At 36.8% G+C, this 19,058-nt stretch overlaps 1 protein-coding gene across 1 annotated transcript in view; it reads left to right on the top strand.

The window, feature by feature from the left end:
- The first annotated feature begins 2,302 nt into the window (after positions 1-2,302).
- Positions 2,303-19,058, top strand: part of HAAO (3-hydroxyanthranilate 3,4-dioxygenase) — a 32,644-nt gene continuing 15,888 nt past the window's right edge. The window contains exons 1-5 of the mRNA XM_017811770.1: positions 2,303-2,528; positions 5,435-5,513; positions 14,377-14,460; positions 16,083-16,189; positions 18,675-18,764. Of these exons, the coding sequence (XP_017667259.1) occupies positions 2,449-2,528; positions 5,435-5,513; positions 14,377-14,460; positions 16,083-16,189; positions 18,675-18,764 (440 nt within the window). The 5' untranslated portion in view covers positions 2,303-2,448. The remainder of the gene's footprint in view (positions 2,529-5,434; positions 5,514-14,376; positions 14,461-16,082; positions 16,190-18,674; positions 18,765-19,058) is intronic.

Raw genomic sequence — 19,058 nt, 5'->3', positions numbered from 1 at the left:
TTGAGGAAAGTAGAAAAATAAAGTAGGTGTTGTCCTAAACTCAGGTTTTTTTCACTTAACATTTCTTTCCTGCACCCTCAATGCAAAAGATGGATTATTTTGATGTAGCAGTTTTGTGCTTCAGTACTGTTGCAGTTCTCTGGCAGTGAAAGCTGACAAATAGAGTCCTTACCTTTACAGAAAGGGAAGGATCTGAGCCAAATGGTAGAACAGAAACCCCAGCGGCTGAAACAGGCTTTGATGGATGTGAAGAGTCATTGTGAAGCAGACTAGCAAGAAAAATCCAGGCCCCAGTCAGTTCATGCAGTGTATGAGGTGCATGTATTTACCTGGGTCTCACAGAGACTGCAGCACTGGTTCTTTTCTTTGGCTCTCCAATACACTTCACAGAAGTAGCATTTCATGGCCCAGTACTTTCTTGCCATGCAGATAATTTCTTAGCCCCACTGTTACATGCATGAAGAGGTCATTAACTGCATTTTTCAAAACCTATTGATTTCAGAAGGTTGCAGAAAATACTACCCTGTAATAATAGCCTCGGCATCATGCTAATGGTGAATTTTGTAAGTGCATGTTGTTTCCTTCCTGAGTAGGTCTAGGTTTTCCTACCTCACTCCAGCCACAAAATGGATTTATCAGCCTGTGACTGAGAAAGTTTTCTCTGCAGGTAATAGTAGCTTGTATTCTGCCTGGTGGAAAAAAAGTGGAGACTAGGGATTAAAGTAGGGGTTGTGGACAATAGCCCGCCGTTAAAACTGGCACATTAATAGTGTGGTGATAAAGGATTAGCTCGATCAATTCCAGGATCTGTAGTTTTTTGTATTGTGACTTTGTAGAGTACCTTGGCTTTCATGCCCAACAAATGAAGTCCTGCTCTGTGATACCTGTTACTAATGATGAGGTAAAACCTTACAAAACCGCGATCGTTAAGATAGAGTGTCTTCAGTTCTCCAGTCCCATGAGGCTGGGTCATAATCCCTTAAGTGAAAGTGCATTTTAAATATAAGCTCTCTTTCTGTCACAGCTAAATAGTTTGCCAGCAGCCTACAGAACAAAAAATATCAAAATATACCTATCTGTAAGTCCAGAAACAGGCCTAATGAGTTTCTTGTGTACTGGTGTCTCACCACAGCCATTTTGTTGGTAGAAATTTCTTGTTTTAAATAAATAATGTGGTGGTGGTGTTTTATAATTGAATGAAATAATAATTACTTTGGGCTTATTTCAGAGGAAATTATTGCCAGTCCGATTCTGATTGTACTAATACATGTGAACTGTAATCCACATGTGGATCTTTGTATCCCAAAATTAATGTATTTCTTTTATCAGTTACAAGATGAGTTTAAACTAACCTGCAAAGAAGTGGTAGAGATGAAGGTAAAACAGAATCACATACTTGAATAAGTGCATAAAATTAATTCAAATTTATACTCCCTTGCTTTTTTTCCCTTGCAAAATTACTATGGTATAAGGTAAAGATCTCCAGATTCATACTGTTCAGCATGCTGACTCTTCAGTCCCATAGCTGTACTGCCCATATGTGCAAACCACGGAGGATACACCACTCACTTTTAACCAAATCGTATTACAGCCATATACCCAGACACATTCACCCGTGAAGCACAGTGTAGATATAAGCAGAAGACTAAGCTATGTCAAGACCAAAGTGCTAAAATATTGTAATGTCTTGGGGTTTTTTGTTTACCACCCATTTCACATGTTTGGTGTTTGAAAAAAATGTTTATACATTTGCTTGTTAAAAAAATTGGGGGTGGTGGGGAACACAATGAGCAGTCCTGTAGCAACTGTGTAGGCATTGAACAGAAACTAGTGAGGGAATAAAGACTAATACAGATATGGGATGCCCAGTACTTCTCAGTTTCTTGTTTGCCTGACAATTTGATGGCAATACGCTGCACTTTCCCAAAGGGCATCACAGAACCAGGTTCAGTTCTCCAACAAGTCCTGCTACAACATTGGCACAGAGTGATCAAATTAAAATGAGCATTTATGGACAGCTACCTTTGGTCTTAAAAATGCAGGAGACATCTGTACTTTGGTTATTTGGCAGAAGATCCCAGGGAGGTCCAAGCTTTGCACATTTTTCTCACTGTGTAACAATGCAATTTTTGTAGAGAGGTAACATACACACCCCAGTTGATGCAGTAAAGAGAATCAAGAGACCTCCTGTGGGCAAAAAACAGTCTCCAATGAAAATATATATTTTAGAAACACTAGTCAATTATTAGCTAAGCTGCTGGAGCATTAATACTCTACAAAATAACCTTTGGCTGATGGACCTGTCCCCTTTGACACTGAAGCCTGAAGACACCTCTACTGCCAGCCAGCCCCTAAGCACTGGGGGTGGAATCACATGCTGTTTGCTCACAGGAAGATCATTCTGCAAACTCTTAATATCTCAGTCAAAAGTTTCATAGTTGGTGGACCATGGAGCTTCTTGTGAATGTGAACAAATGGATAGAAGAAAACAAAACTGCCTTTTTGCCACCTGTTTGCAATAAACTTATGTAAGTAAAGGAAGATTTCTTTTACTAAGTTATTAGATATATAAATATTTCTAGCTGTAAGAGGAAGCGGCAAAAATGCATAACATGGTAAAGATTATTAAGGAACCGTAGTTCCTCATCAGACTGCAGTCAGAATGCTGTTTTGAAGAACTGATAGTGGCTGAAGTCTGTTTTGTAGTGACTCAGCAGAAGCTGCAAAGATCAACTTCAATACAAGCTACTTGCCTCAACTCGAAGTCTCTCATAGGCAGTGAGACTGAGTTAAGAGCATTTGTGTCAGGCTTTGTGACAGTAAACTAGAAATCAGAGGAGATGGCATCACATCCACAAACAATAAGATATAGCTAACAAATTAGTGCTACTAAATTATAACCTGATAGAGCTGCTGAGAATCATTCCAACATCACAGAGGAGCCAAAGCTGCAGGAGCAATCATAACCATCGGTATATATCGCTGAAAACAAAGAGAAAGGAACAGTAAGGGCACTGGAGGAGCAGGTTTACAAGGCATTTCCAGCGCTGTCAGGAGGGTAGGGGAGGCTGAAGAGGCAGTTTAAAAGCTATGGACTGTATTCTGAATGAGAGAGGTAATATAAGAGAAAAAGTGTGGGTATTACACACGTGTACACTTATGCATATTCTCAATGTCGAAGCTTGTGCATAAATTCCAGTGTAAATTGTCCAATGTATTGCACCTTCTAGTCAAAACATTAGCAAGGATTTCTTTTTTCAGTGAAGCTGAGGACAACATCTTTTGTCTAAAACTCTGTATACAAGAGGCTTCATTAGAAAGTATCCTCTCTAAAGAGTAATATAGACTCAGATTTTATAAAGAAATTAAAAAGGATTTTTCTTAACTCTAATTAAAACAATAATCCTGCTTTATAATTTTAACCATTAAAGACATATCAAAGAATATGCCTCTTGCCCTACCCTGAAGTGCTATCTTTAATGAAAAGCTGAATGGGCAATTCTGTAGCCATGATATTAATTTCCATTCACAGGTGCAAGGGTTACTTTTCAAAGCAATGGTTGCAAGGCAAAGAAAAGGTACGGGGCACATCCCTACTGTGTCTGTGTTGAGACTACAGTTGTATGTTGAACTGAAAAATTGTGAAACTTGAATCACTGCAATAGTTTCACAACTGGAGAGAATGAGGAAATTATCTTCTTGTCATGGGTGTTTTCATTCCTTTCATTTTCAAAATGGCTTAGAAGGATTTTGTAAAGCGTATCCATTTCTAAAGCTTACCAATGACAATGGTGAAATTTTAGTATTTTAATTTCTTTTTTTATCAGTAGGTTGAACCTTTATTGTTATTACTGCACTGTAGCACCTACCAGAAGTTCTGTGTAATCCTTAAGTAGCTTTGGAATGTGACATCTGTCAATAGCCTTCCCCAGAAGCACTGCAAGAAGCCACAGAGAAACAAGAAACATTTTTTGTGATAAAAATTACATAGATTTAAAAAAAATTCCATTTTTCCAATATAACCTTAGCCTGTATAGGAGGAGAGAAAAACCATCTACTGCATGGATTCTGAGTCTCTCATCACCTGCTTCTGGTGCTACCTAAATGTTTTCAGGATTTTCCAAAAAGTTTTGGGCAATTTTCCAAGAAGAAATTAATAGATATCCAACATTTTTTTTAAAGGCTTCATCCTTTATGTGCTGAGTAAAGATTTGCAAGGCAACCTTCTCACTGCCACCTAATGCCTCACTGGAAGGCAACCACCTCAAAACATTTAAGTAACTTAAAATCCTATGTTTTAAGAAAGAAATAAAAGTTAAAAACTAGGTCTCACAGCAAATCACTAATGTGTCTAAAGTTGAGTGTCTAAAGTTGTTATGGCTTTCAAGCTTTTATTAAGTTATGTTCCATACACTTGAGAAAATCAAAATTTTTGAATGCTGATTTGGGTTTTCAAAAAAAAACTTCAATTCCTGAAGCACTGCCTGTTTAGAGTTTTACCAAAGTCAAGAAAAGGATACATCTAATTAAATTGCGGCTCTTATGTTGTATTTTAATTATTTGTACTAATCTTACAAGTTTAAATGCTTTTTAACCTCAACAAAGAGAAGTTAGTGTAAAATCAAAACTTTTGACATAGTTGATTTTTACAGGTATTTCTAAAGCTCTTCTTCTGAATTCAGAATATGATGCTTACCATAATGAGACATAAGAACAAATTTTGAATCCCAGCTAACAGTCCTGATTTAGAGTTTTCTTTAGCAAAGGAAAACCTGTTACCTTACCTCTTTATTAGTGTAAATGGTCTGATAGGTAATTGGGGTGATAGCTGTTCTTTGTGACAGCTAAGAGAAGGGCTCACTGGGGCTCTTAAAGAGGTAGAGTTAAGAAGGGGCCTGGAATCTCCTTTCTGAATTAGCCACAACCCCACTGAAACTATTGTAACATTGTTACAGGTTAGCAAAATCAGTATAAATAGAAGAGAAATTAACTGATAATTGCTACCATCAGTATCTCTGGTAATTCTACCGCTATGGGGGAAAAATGTGTTTTTACTTATATTAACTTTTAAGAGAGTTTTGTCTTTACATAATCAGCTCAAGGCAAAGATCCATTTTCCTCTTTCCTGTCTCTTAGGTAGCATTCTTTATCTATACATTTCAAAGTCCTTTCCACAGTTGGTAGCTGTTGTTGTCCTCTTTTCATATCTGGAGGCACTGAAACACCAGCAGGGAGGTAGTTGGCCTCAAATCACCCAACAGGACAGTGACAGAGCAGAGAGATGCATCCAAGCTCTTTTGAATTCTCATTCTGGATGTTGCTTTTCACTCAACATTGTTTCCTTGACTCACTGTCCTAACAAAATTTTTAAAAATAAGTTAAAAAAATAACATCATGAATAGAGGTAGCTTTAAAATGTCACTTTCTTTTCTAGGCATCGCTATCAATTAAATGTGATGTTCGTTGGAGGGCCAAATGAAAGGAAGGATTATCATATTGAAGAAGGAGAAGAGGTAACATATAGGTTGTTTATATTTTTCTGATTTAATTGATCTGTAATGACTAAAATGCATCTACTTTTGAAGGTACAGCTTCAAGTTAGCAATGCTAGACTTAGTGATGTTGTATTTATTAGATGTATTCATAGACTTCAACAGAATCATTCACCAGAACCATACACCATCTGTGCATTTCCTTTGAAACAAGCACATGAGATCAGATCTGTTTTGCTATAATTCATTTCCAACAGGAAATTAGAGAAAGTATTCTGACACATCAAAATGTCTCACATCAACAGTTTGGAACAAAACTTTGGAAAGGTACTGATATTTTTAAAGTGATATTTTGTTGCAGAAGGTCAATCTATATTTCAAAAGTAAGTTTGACATTTAAAAATCAAAATTAAATATTTTAATTCACTAGAAATTATATTTTTTCTAGACTTCGTGAAAATTATCAGCATTTCAGCTTTCATTCAGGCTTGGAAAGTTAGAGTCTTTAAATATTTTTCAAATCAGTCCCCTCTGCTGCACATCTTCTGTATCAAGACTAAGCCATCCCACTGCTTTGAATTGGGAGTAGCCATTGTGCCAAATGCAGAATACAGGAAAAAAAGAGTAGAATCCTATCAAAATTGTAACAATTTACACCTACCCTGTTTACTGCCTTTTTTTTTGGAATTGTCTCTTTGGCCTGAGGACTTCTCTGGTTCCACAATTGGCTCTGAAAGAACCCTAAGGGAAAACGATCACTAGAGGCCAAGCAGTGAGGATGTCATGATGGGGAACAACTTCTCTTGCTTCCCGGCAGAAAAATTTATTTTCATGTAATTCCAGTAAAATTTGGCCACCTAATTTTAAGTACCTTTGGAAACCCAAACCTATGCATCTACATAGTTCAAGGTAAAAGTGGGTCAAATTCAAAAAATCCGTAAGAACAGAAAGAAAAATTAGTTTACTTATCATCAAATCATTTCTCCAAAAACCAGCCCCCAAGCATTTCACAACAGCCTTCATTAATTTTCTGTTATAATTGTGCTGTGCAGGTGTTTGTAGTCATTATAACCGTAAGGCTCTAAAAGACCAGGTGCCAAGTTACCACTGTCTGACTTCTGCCTGCTTTGGATTGCCACCACAGTCCCACAGCCCACGTGTGGAAGCAAGCCAGGTCTCAGGGCAGTCCCTGTATCCATCCTATATTTACAAGGAAATTACAGAGATACTTAGCTGTGGGAAAAAAAAAATCTGGCTTCGTCAACAGAATTACATCCCTGGGAAAGGAGCATCACAGCTGTAGCATGACTGCTAAGAAAACACCAAGGAGAATATCTAATCTGTGTCCTGCTGTTACTGTATATCGTTAAGTATTATATGTTGGATTAAAAAAAAATCGGTGAAATTTGTTACCAAGGTTTGGAAAAGTATAAAATGAACGTATGTGAAGGTTAATGATATAAAATTTTTTTTTTCATGTAACTTAACCGTTTTGGTTTTATACAATTAGTTTATTTTCTTACTCTGAATAATACATTAGAGCTATACACTAAGAGAGGAATACACAAAAATGAGCTGAAGTTTAACTGGTGCAACAGTTTTAAACTTTATTTTTTTGTCCTTTTATTTACAGTCTTGTCTCTCCCTGCACCTTCCAGTTTATACTAAATTATCCTTGGTTCCCCACCCATTCCTGTGCTGTTTTTTTTTTTTTTTGTTTTACTTTATCTCCTCCTCCCCTTCCCTTAAAAAGGAAGTTAGATTAATTTAACTTACCTCATCTTTTTTATGTTGCAAGATGTTCCTCTGTTTGAAAATAACTTGGCCTAGCTTTAATAAACTCTTTATATGACTTTACAACAATATGAAAATTTAGCCATATCTATAAAGGGATAATTTTTATTATACTGTTGCATACTGATATATTATTGCTAATCCAACTGGAAACAAGATTTTTTAAAGTATCAATACATCCTTATTTACATAGAAAACTTTTCACAATTACTCAGCAAGCAAAAATGGAAACATAAAATTCCTATTACATAGGAAAATTGGCAATACATGCATCAGAAGCATTATCAGTTACATAGCAGTTTAACATATGGGCCAATTTTGTTCACTTTTATGGAGGTACATTATATTCCTTCTTTGCATTTTACCATAGGTTTTTAATCAGACACATTTACACCTTCCTGTGATCTAATTTAGAACCATGTTTCTCATTAGAGAAGAATTGTGAGGTAGAGAGTATCCTAGTAAAAGGGCATATTCCTAAATTAGACTTTGGATTTAAAAAAACCCCACCATTCAGAACCATGTTCAGCTCATTATTTTGACAGAAAAAGGTCATTTATAGTTCTGTGTGATAATTCGAAGACAGATTATACAGGCATATTGTCAACAGGCCTATCACGAATGTGAAACCCCACAAATCCTTTAGGCCAATTTAGCTGATGCTATTCTGTAGTAGTATTCTGATAGCAAAGAAGGGTTGCTTTGGAGAGAAAGTTAAATTTAGGATTGTTTTTATCTGTCCACTTGATATCTTATGCCTGTTATCCCAGAGTTTATGGTGCATCCTGTGGCACAACTTGTGCTTGTTAGCCTGCAGTTCATAGCAGCAAGGGGCTCACATGCAGAGATAAGGGCAGAGGAGCATCCTCCTGCTCCTGAGCTGTTCTCTGCTGGTGCTGTTAACATGCAGGTGTAGCAGGAAGATTAGTTCTGACTGGCTAATTAGGAGAAAAAAGGAGGCTTGATTTGGACTTTCTTCAAAGCCTTTTAGAATTGTCTTCTCAACAATCATTTAGGCTAAAATGACAGCTAGTCTAGCACAAATTTTTTTCCTCCTCTCAACAAGTAGGCATTTCCTAAATGAGTAACTGTTCTCTTTTCTTCCTTCTTAGTTTTCTCTGTATTGCTTCACTTCCTTCTTAAATTTCTGTATGCTGCTTCTTTACCACCTTTCTGCACAAAAGTACTGCCTCATACCTGAGATTGCTTTCCATTGGACAGGTTTTATAAAGAGCCAAATCAAGCTGCACCTTACAAGAGGTAAACCATTCAGAGTCTTTGGCTGGACTTTACCACTAGGTCCTATTCATTCTTTTTCTTATTTGTGAGTGTTAAGTTCCCTTTTGCTCCCTTCTCCATCAGAACAGAGATAGGGTCAGCAAACATCTACTTGGACATTCTCTGCCTCTAAATCAGACTCATTCAAAATGAAACTGAGTGGCTTTGGGAAATGCATCTTATGTTGAAACAGGGAAAAAACGTGCTGTGAGAATGCACCTATATAGCTCATACAGACAAAACTTTCTTGGTTTTTGCTATATCGCTAGTGGTGTGAGGTTTTCAAATGAATTATTATTCCTCACTTGTTAAGAGAATTTTGGATTACATGGACTAGTAACTACAGTTCTTGTGTAGTCAACTTGATGAGGCCACCAAAAGCTTCTGTGGCAGCCTGACATGATCACAGAATAACAGAATCATTATGTTGGAAAAGACCTCCAAGATCATTGAGTCCAGCCTTTGACCAATTACCACCTTGTCAACTAGACCATGGCACTAAGTGCCATGTCTATTTTTTCTGATCACCTCCAGGGATGGTGACTCCACCACCTCCCTGGGCAGCCTATTTCAATGCTTGACAACCCTTTCCATGAAGAAATTCTGACAGATGTCCAACTTGAGCCTCCTCTGGCACAACTTGAGGCTGTGTCTTCTTCTGCTCAACCCCTTACAGCTATGGGGTAGCAGGTGCATTCCAGGTACCAGAGAAGAGTTCTCAACATACCTTTCTTTGTCTCTTGAATTTTTCATCATACAGTAGGATTTATGACAAGAAGAGTTTTGGTGTTAACACAGCTCACAGACTTCATGGTGTATTTACTGCATTTTTCCTTACTTGTAAAACCTGAGGGTGGAACAAAACCCTTTCTGAACTTTTAAGCTCGTCATATAGCTTCCAAAGAAATAAAGAAAGTGAAAACAGAAGGGGACCATATATTTTGCAGGAAGTTAATGACAGACAAACCCCACAATCATAACAAAGCCTAGCTATAGTAAAAGAATTTCAGATTTTATTTACTGCATCATGTGGGCTGCTCTGGGGGAAAGTGAGATATGCTAACAGCTAAACATAGGATCACAAAAGTAGTTAGGCTTCTGTCTCTTTACCCGCTTCAGTCCACCACTTAAACACAATCTCAAGTATCTGACTGATTTCTTAACAATTTATGTTCTGATGTTGAGTCTATGTAAAACAGTGCAGCTCCATGCAGAGAAATTAAAATCACCCTTTCATCTACTGCCTGCAACACATTTGCAATGGCACATATTGGTTTAAAAGTCCCGCTTCTCATTGAGCTGTATTTTACCCCAAGTTTCTTCTCTCAGCACCTAGGTTGTTTCCTATTGATAGAACCACGTAAGTATTGACACAACCCCACAGATCAGAGCCCTTACACTGCAGTCCTGAAGAGGACTGTCAGAACAGAAATATCTCTTCAGCTTCTCTTAGCATATTTACATGGTCTGATTGAGACACAGTATAGCATTATGATCTGAAACATGATACAGATTTGAGGTCACGTCTGCAACAGCTCATCTGAGTTTTCTAACCTGAGTTTTGATTTCTCTTTTTCTCCCTCTCACACCACAAGTAAGATTTGGCTCCAGTTTCTGACAAATTATCTGCTTAAATGAAGCCTGACCCCTTCTAGTGTATGCTGCTTTCTAATCAGAATGCTTCTGAGAAACTCCTCCCTATCAGATCAATCCACCCTTTGCATTTTATGAGGATAGTGGATGTCTGAAAACAAGGGGAAAGAGGGTCTAGGTGAGCATTCCAGTAGGTAGTTTTGTGATGGTTATTTTCCAAATAAATCTGAAACATGAGTCACAACAAAACAAGAAAAATATTTTTGCTTCTTTACCTTACAAAACCCCACATTTATCTGGTGAAGACTCTTGGACTATTTGAATGAGAAACAAACCTATTACAAGGTAGTAAGAGTGATCATCCTTTTGCATCAGAAGGAGATTGTGTCTTCAAAAATAAGTCTGCTGCATAAGATTGTTGGGGTGGGGTTTGGCTAGTATTCAGGTTTCACAGATGACATATAAATTAGCAGAGGGGAAAAAAAAACACACCAAAATAGTTTTGTCTACCTTCCGCATCTGTTTGCCTTCCAGTCTTCTGATGGCTGAAAAACCCTTGTGATGAGAGAGGGAGAAAATTGTTTTTCTGTGCTTAAATAGATCAGTCACCACTGAAGTCTGGAGAACACCCAGGCTCTACTCCCACATCAGAATTTGCTTTGCTCTGCAAATTAATTTAGTACTTAGCAATATGACAAGCAGTATAAACCAGGATATGCCAAGTCAGTGCCTAATCCCAGAAGTGGCTGAGCAATCCCAAAGTCCACTTTCAGAATTCAGTACTCAAAGTACACTGCAAATTGCAGGTCTCTTTAGAGGTCTGTAAATAAGCTGTCAGCTACAAAAGCCCTCACATAGCTCTGGGCTGCTGTGCTTAGGCAGAGTTTGATATCAAAGGTGGAGCTAAATTAAATTACATACATTGCTGTACATAAAAAAAGACTTGGGTTTGTGGTTTTGGTTTTTTTTTAAATTAGCAAACACAGATCAATCATAAATACTGTATTCTTTCCCTACTAGATGATTCCTTCTTTACTCTACTAGGACACACATATCTGGATGAAGGAGCAATTCTCACCACGTTACTATGGTAGGGATAATAGTGCTCTTTTTAAGGTAGTATACGTTTTACCATGCTGTTGAAATTAATTCCTACCAAGACAAGCAGGTTCAGTGAAGCCAACAGTGAACTCTTACCTTTGTGCGTCTCCCCCTGATGTCTCCAGAAATGCCAGCATAATTTATTTTATGAGTATTCATAACTGAATGAAATATCCCTGTACAGACTTGAGAGTGATTCAGCACTGGTCACGCTGTCTGCAAGATTAACACAATATTATCAGGTTTGAAGCATGATCAAGAAGGGTGAAGCAGAATAAGGAAGAGAATTTAAGGAAAATTAAATAAGTCTAAAAACAAACTCTCAGTCTTAAGGTGTTTTCAGTTTAGTTTTCATAGGTATATCTGCAGCTTTAATAACCATACTGAGGAATATTATTAAATAACGTTACATTTACAGTTAAGCACGTCGAGGTAGCTCATAACTTCTGGAGGTAAAGTGAGAATTATTAAGAGGAGGTGTTTTTGGTGTAATCTTAATGAGAAGGCGCCACATAATAAGCAGGAAAACTAAACAAAAGGCAAAAAACTTGGAAAATAAAAGGAAGAAAGGAAGAAAATGTAATAATAAATAAGCACAGTTAGTAATAAAAAGGATAAAAAGACTAGTGAACAATCTTTGTTTCTCTCTTAAAATACATTTTTCGCTCACAAAGACAAATACATACCCAATTATGACCCATTGTGCAGTAGCAATATACAAATCTGGGTTTTTCTATGAGGATATTAATATTTTTCATGTTACAAGAGATCTTGTCATTAATAAGGCGCTTATGGAGTGGAAATATTGCACTTTACTCACTTTTTGGTACTATTGCAGAGAGTGGATACTACGTGATTCCCATAAGAATAGAACAATTGGAAAAGCTTATATTTTCAGGTGGCATAAACCTATTGATTTACTATGTTATCTATATAGACATATATATTTGTTTATATACATACATATACAACAGAATTTTTTTACTCAGGCTTTGACATTTTTCCAGGAGAGACTTAGGAAAACGTTAGATTTGCCCAAAAGACAAAGCTCAGTCAGTATTTAGAAAACATAACTTTCCAGCAAAAAGACAGTACTGTATTGCCAAACTGTCCTGTGAAATGGGCATGGACTGTAACTCACTGAGATATTACATAGTTGACAGTTTTCTTGATAAAAGGTTCAGGTTATATTATAAGCAACATAGTAGATTCAGTAATTATTGCCACTTGTATTAATCACAGTTACATCACGTGATTTATGGATGACTGAAGCACTCAGGCAATTTAAAAAAAAAATGTTTTGAAGAATAGACCATATTTTACAGTGAAAGGTAATATTTAAATTCAGTCAGAAAAACACTTTCATTGAAAATGTGTAGCCCACATCATTCCTCTTTTCCCGCTGCAAAACATTTATTTTCATTCATAACTTAGTGTTCGTAATCTCTCCTTATAACTGTGATGCTTCATCTCTGAGCTGGACAGCCCCTATCCCCTCTGAAGTCTTTCCTTTCCAGAAAAGTTGCTCAGCTGCACAATTTATGTCACAAGCAGGATAGACTCTGCTTCTGTTGTCCTTTCCCTCATCTACACTTTGTACATGTGTTCAGCAATAGATCCCTCAGTTGTTACAGGGAAGGTAACACTCTAAAGCTCTGTAACAAGGGCTGCTACAGCATTTTGTACTGTCATTTGGTAACACCAAAGAAAATGACAGGAAAAGAACACAGAGAAATGGAGTGCAAGGAGGATATGTAACCTTTGCACTGTGGCCATCTAGACAAGAGTTGTAATTTATCTGCGGTGACGTCCCTGGCACAAGGTGAACTTTTCACTCATGTAAAAGCTCTCAGCATGAGCTCTTTTCCAGTAGCTCTTCAATTCTCTCTATTGTTTCTTTCCCTTGGCAGCATATTCATTCTTTCTCATGTTCACAGAGGTGTTCCTTCAATTCCAGGTAGCATGTATTAATATTTCAAAACTCTTTTAGAAATAAACGCAATTGAAAAATTGATTAAGCTTTTCTAGTGTTGGAAAAGGTTCAGTTCTGGGTGTTTGCGTATTTCAGCTGTTTCTTCTTTCCCTCATCTATTTTATATTTTGTTAAAATTGTAGTGAATTAATATAAATAAGGTTTTTCTTATTATAATTCTAACTTTGAATCAAGTTTCAGACTTTTTCAGCTGTACTAACAATTATATGACTTAATCTCTTTAGGTTCTAGATACAGTAAATGGAACATGGAAAGCAGACAGAAACATGGCAGAAAAGTTGACTTTTGGAAGCATTATTGCTCTGTACTATATAAAAATGAGGGAAAATGTGCCCATTATTCCAGGTCAAAGATACCTGCCTATAGATCATAGCACAGTTCTGTCATGAAACATGAGACTAGATCTGAGCACCTTAGAACCCCCACAAACCAGAGCTGGTTTTAATCTGAAAACAGCTGTGGAAAGATCACTGAAGACAGAATTATGGATTCAGTGATTCCGTCCTTATACATACTTTGAATGTAACCCTTTTACATACACAATGGGAAGAGTAGCAGCTGTCGCTGGGCTTCGAAGTTATCCGCAAAAATAAAGCAGAACAGCTTCCAAACGGGCACTTCTTCCCAAATGAGAAAGCTCCATTAAAAAAATTGAAAAAGCATCCCAAAAAATCTGTGCATTCATATCTGGGGCTTATTTGGAAAAGTGACATTTAATTTGACTAAATGAAGACCCTGCTACATCTGAAATGAAGGTTTATGTATCATGTAATTAACAAATGCCTGAACCATAATATCAACCTCTACAAGAAGTAATTCCAAGGGTAAAATCAGTTCAGTGGAATTCCACTAGGTTCACAGAACCTAGTATATATGTAGCTTCATGCAGCTACAGACCTCTTGGATAGACTGTCAGTTGTTAGTAAGATAACAGACATAATACATATTTAGTAACATTTGCAAAAGTAATGAATGTTGGTAGTGTGTTATTTCTTGTTAGATAAAATCTGCAAATATTTGCAATTACAGATTGAATTTATTTATATGTGTATCCCTTATTTACAGAATATGAAGTACAGAATGTTTTGGTGTAGATGCCTTAATATTATTTTTCTATTCCTTTAGCTTTTTTACCAGGTTCAAGGAGATATGTGTTTGAAGATAATTGAAAATGGGAAACAAAAAGATGTTGTCATCCGAGAAGGGGAGGTAAAATAGGATTGTCTTTCTATTATAGTTATACATAAGTATGCTAAATTAATGTTTTATGCAGTATTTAGAAATCAGTTTATCCCTGCAGTGCAAGAGATGGCATCAGGATTTAAAAAAAACCAAAACAAAACAAATGTGAATGGTGTATAGAAAATTCCATGTCATTAACAACAAACTACAACGCACTGTGTTCAACATTTCACTATTTCAGTAACAGATTAAAATATCTCTGAGCATCTGGAATACCTATTCAGATAGTCAGGAATATAGTGAGAGAAGTTCTTATTCCCCTGCATGCCATGTAATCGGCCATGTGAATTCAAGCAGATCAGTCTTTTATTTACACAATGCTAGGTACATACTGCACACACACCCACATGCCAGTAAGCAAAATGCCTAAACTTAGAAATTTAAACAGTTCAGCTGTTTTCAGCCCCCTTTAGTCCTCACAGCTAGCCTTTACAACCATCACAATACAAAAATAGTTTTAAAAGAGACATTTATGGATAAAATGTATCCAATTTTTCCTTGTAGTAAACTTGCTAAAGCATAGATTGTAGTGCTTTTACTGAGAGCATGAGTAGATGCTTTTCTTGGTGTTACTACAAGTAAGACACACTACAACTGCCGCTCATTGCTACTGACACAAGTTCAAACTGCACTCGAGTCTTTGAAAGGATTATTAGTTCTAGTCGGGACAGCCCTTAAAATGGAAGACGTGTATTAAACCCAACAGCTTGAGGTCATAAAAGTATTACAACTTTTTCAATTAAGAAACAGAACTACATTTTCAAACTGTGAGATTCTGGTAATATACTTCAGACTGAAGAAGCACACCCAGCTGAGATCTTGGCATGTAGCATAAGCATTATTGAAAAGGAGCACACAATATCTTTACTGGAAAGACGACACTAGTACTGGTGAGGAACTGTCATTAGCTCTGTTTTGTAGACAGAGAAACTGTAATGACTTGCCCACCCTTGGCAAAGACATCTGTAGCACTGAAGAGCATTGTGTAGGCTTACTACCTTCCTACACAGTCAGACAGCTGCTAAAAAAGGGCTTCTTCTCAAGCTTCAGTAATAGACTTCTAACCACATGTTGCCTATTCCCTTTGTCACTTGCATGAATAAATAGTCCTCATGTTTGTTAATTATTTCTGGGGAGAATAACACTCCTCATCAGAAATCACAGGTGCTCACTGCATTGGAAGGGTACACACGGATTATTAGTTTAGACAAAACTTGCTTTTTATTTCCATTTCAGTTACTCAGAAATTGCACTAATTTATAAATTCCAGATGAGCGATTGGTTAGATTTTCACTTCAATTGTGTCTAAGAATGATAATTAAATCAGGAGGAGAGAACTTGACTGCCATAAAGGCAGTGCTGATTGCAGAGTCACTGTGTCATCATTCACACAGAAAGCAAGAAACAGTGTCTGCAGGGCTTCGGTACCAAAGTGTGTAAAGCTGCAAAGGAGCAACACAAGATCAACAAAGAGTAGGGGAGAAGAAGTGGGGCAAGGAGCAGAAGATGTTGCAGGTTTGGGGGCAGGGGAAGGACAATGCGAAAAACAAAGACTTCCTGTACTGATTCTTTCCCATTTCTTTGAACAGATGTTCCTCCTACCTGCCAGAATACCTCATTCTCCTCAGAGATATGCAAACACTGTGGGTCTTGTGATTGAAAGGGAAAGACTAAAAACAGAAATTGATGGGCTAAGGTGAAGTATAAACTGTTGACTAATATGTTAGGATTGATAATATAAACTAATTTCCCCTGTCAATAAAATACTGTCTTTTACTTTCCTGATGATATATCAGATTCTCCCGACGATCTTATACTAATTCTATCCACACATCTATTTATCTATATACACGTAAACAGAGATCTCATTTAGCATTTGATTTAGTTAAACAAGGAATATGTTGAAATGTCTTAATTGTGTGTTCTGGTTATAGCTATCTACTTATGTACTGCCTACTGCTATCACCTTAACTTTTAAAAAAAATCTCAGAGCTCACTAATAATCCAAAAGAAAAAAGATTTTTTTTATTAACTCTGGCAAGCAGAATATTAGTTACTTTGCCAGCACTGAAAGCAAAAAGATGAAGAGCAGCTTTCTTGGCATGTGTGTGGGAAGCTGGAAACAAAAGTCAGTTTTCTTAACACTAAACCCTCTACATTATACGCACATCTACCTAGCTTTTATTGCCTTACAAGAACATAATCTCCATGTAAGTGAGTGGGTTACTTTGTATTCTAGTTAGGAGCAGGATTAAGCGTTCTGGTCATAGAGAATTCACAAATCTAAGAAGGGAACTCACAGCAGTAACATTAGCAGTAACATTAGCCAACCTAGAAAAGCTGTTTCAGTATTAACCAGATATGACTGACCAAGTAGAGTTTACGGCTGTTCATGTAATTTGTAAAGATTTAAAACTACAGTGATACCTGTAATGAACTGTTTCCGTCATTTCACCTACGGTTTTGATTGTTGCATAGGTAGTGTCACAGCAGGAAGATTGCAGATGTGCAGGGCTAGAAAGACATACTTTTGCATTCAAATTAAAAAGGTTACAGAAAGAAATAAGAAACTAAGAAAGAGACCATTCAAAAAAACCTCACCCTATTAAATTCCAAGTTAATACAAGTCCAGTTCATTTAAAACATTGTTTATCTATACAGTTGTCCCTTTTTTCTTTTCATTGCAGTCTGTGGATTGTGAGGACTTAGATTATAAAAAGATATTTTGAGCCAGAAACAACTGGCCAGTGATTCAGATAACAATGTTTATTATTAATGTAATAAAGGAATGTAAGTAGCTTTAGGTAACTTTAAGGAAAACAATCTACAGTGTACATGAGGTCTGTGAATTGTATGAGTTAGAGAAATGCTGAATAGCTTTTTAGGGATTCCAGGCAGATCTAGAGATTGGCACTCCCATGTAGGCATGCTCCTGTGGAGATATTAAACTAAAAGCTACCATATGGTTTGCAGGTGGAAATTAACAAAGCACATTCTCAATTAAAAATATCAATCACATGCCTGCAAAAAGATTGACTTCGAGGGTTTCAGTGCCTGTGGTTTTACACTGATATGATGAAAAAAAAAGACACCTGAAGTTTTGGAAGTGATCTTGTTATGCTTTTAAACCTACATTGACTCTGTGTGCTCCTGAGAGAGATGGGAGATGGTTTACAACCAGAACCTCTAATCTTCTCAAACTTTTTTCACTCCCAGCCACCTGAAGCTAAGACTGTACAAGAGGAAGTCATAATGAACTTTGAAGTATGCTGACTCAAGGTCTAATATTACCTTACTGTTCCACTATTTGTCATGCTTCAGGACTAAGTCATAAATCAGACCCCCAGCATGCTGATTACTATACAAGAATAAGTAGCCTGCCCCAGTGTTTCAGCATAAGTAATGATTCCATGCCTTGTGCTATAAGAAAAATGATTTAGCTAATCTTAATCCCACGGCAAACAAGTACAAAAAACCCTAAATTTGATGTTACTCATGTTGTTGGATCCTTTGCACCTTCCCAGCTGTAAAGCTTTTTAACAAAAAAGTCATTTGTAGCATCCCCCTTCTCTGTAGATTCTGTGTGTTCAAAATTTGTGCTTGTAGCACAGTTTTTCCCCATATTGGAGGCATAGATAATGTTATTCTCTTCAGCATACCCTGTTCTTGCAAACTTGAGGAGCCAGGGAGCTCTTTGAGAATTTCTGGAAAATATGTATATAGATACATAAGACAGACGTATATGAACATACAAATATGCACAGCATAATTCTATAAGCCTTGTTTCCCACTTTGGAAACTCATTGCAGTAACTTTAACCCAAAAGACACAGAGGACCTTTTTAAAACCAGTCATGATGTGAGTGACAGTACTGGAGCCCATCACTCCTTGCCAGCCCATGCAGTCTTTTGATGACCTGTTGATCTCACCACAATTTCTTTATTTGTTAAGACATAAAATAATACAAGTGAAGCACTAAGTTCCTCTTCAGAGGGCTGAGCTGAACACTTCCCAAATCTGTGCAGCTGAAAACCACCTATTTATCACAAACAAGTCCATAAGACACCTTGCTTTCTTATCAGCCCATGCTCTTACATAACATCAAGTAACCATTTTCTTCAAAAGACTGAAACTGCCTGATGAGTTAATAAAAGGATCGACTAATGTGTTTGCTTTGGCAGATACTATGTTGGAGAATCAACTAATGTCCTCTTTGAAAAATGGTTTCACTGTGAAGATCTCGGCATTCAACTTATACCAATAATTAAAGAGTAAGGTTTGTTATTTGTAAATTTTTTAAAAAATGGTTAAAATTACCTTGTAGATCTTCATCAATCTGTGACTTACTTAGTTAATTTACCGTTTATGCTGCGTTTTACATGGACTTGTTAGAAGTTAGTTGCTGCTCTACAAGTTTTTTTGTATTCCCCAAACTCATTAAATCAGATTTTAAAAAAAAGGAATCAAATGTTTTGCGCATTGATCAGGAACATGCTTTTTTGAACCAGTAAAAGCACACTGCTCCTAAAGTGCTAAAAGAATGAAAAATAAATCCTGATTAATAC

The sequence above is a fragment of the Lepidothrix coronata genome, unplaced genomic scaffold (assembly GCF_001604755.1).
Source record: "Lepidothrix coronata isolate B3197 unplaced genomic scaffold, Lepidothrix_coronata-1.0 Scaffold33, whole genome shotgun sequence".
NCBI lineage: Eukaryota > Metazoa > Chordata > Aves > Passeriformes > Pipridae > Lepidothrix > Lepidothrix coronata.
The sequence above is the reverse complement of the archived record's forward strand: the minus strand, read 5'-3'. Positions and strand labels throughout refer to the sequence as shown.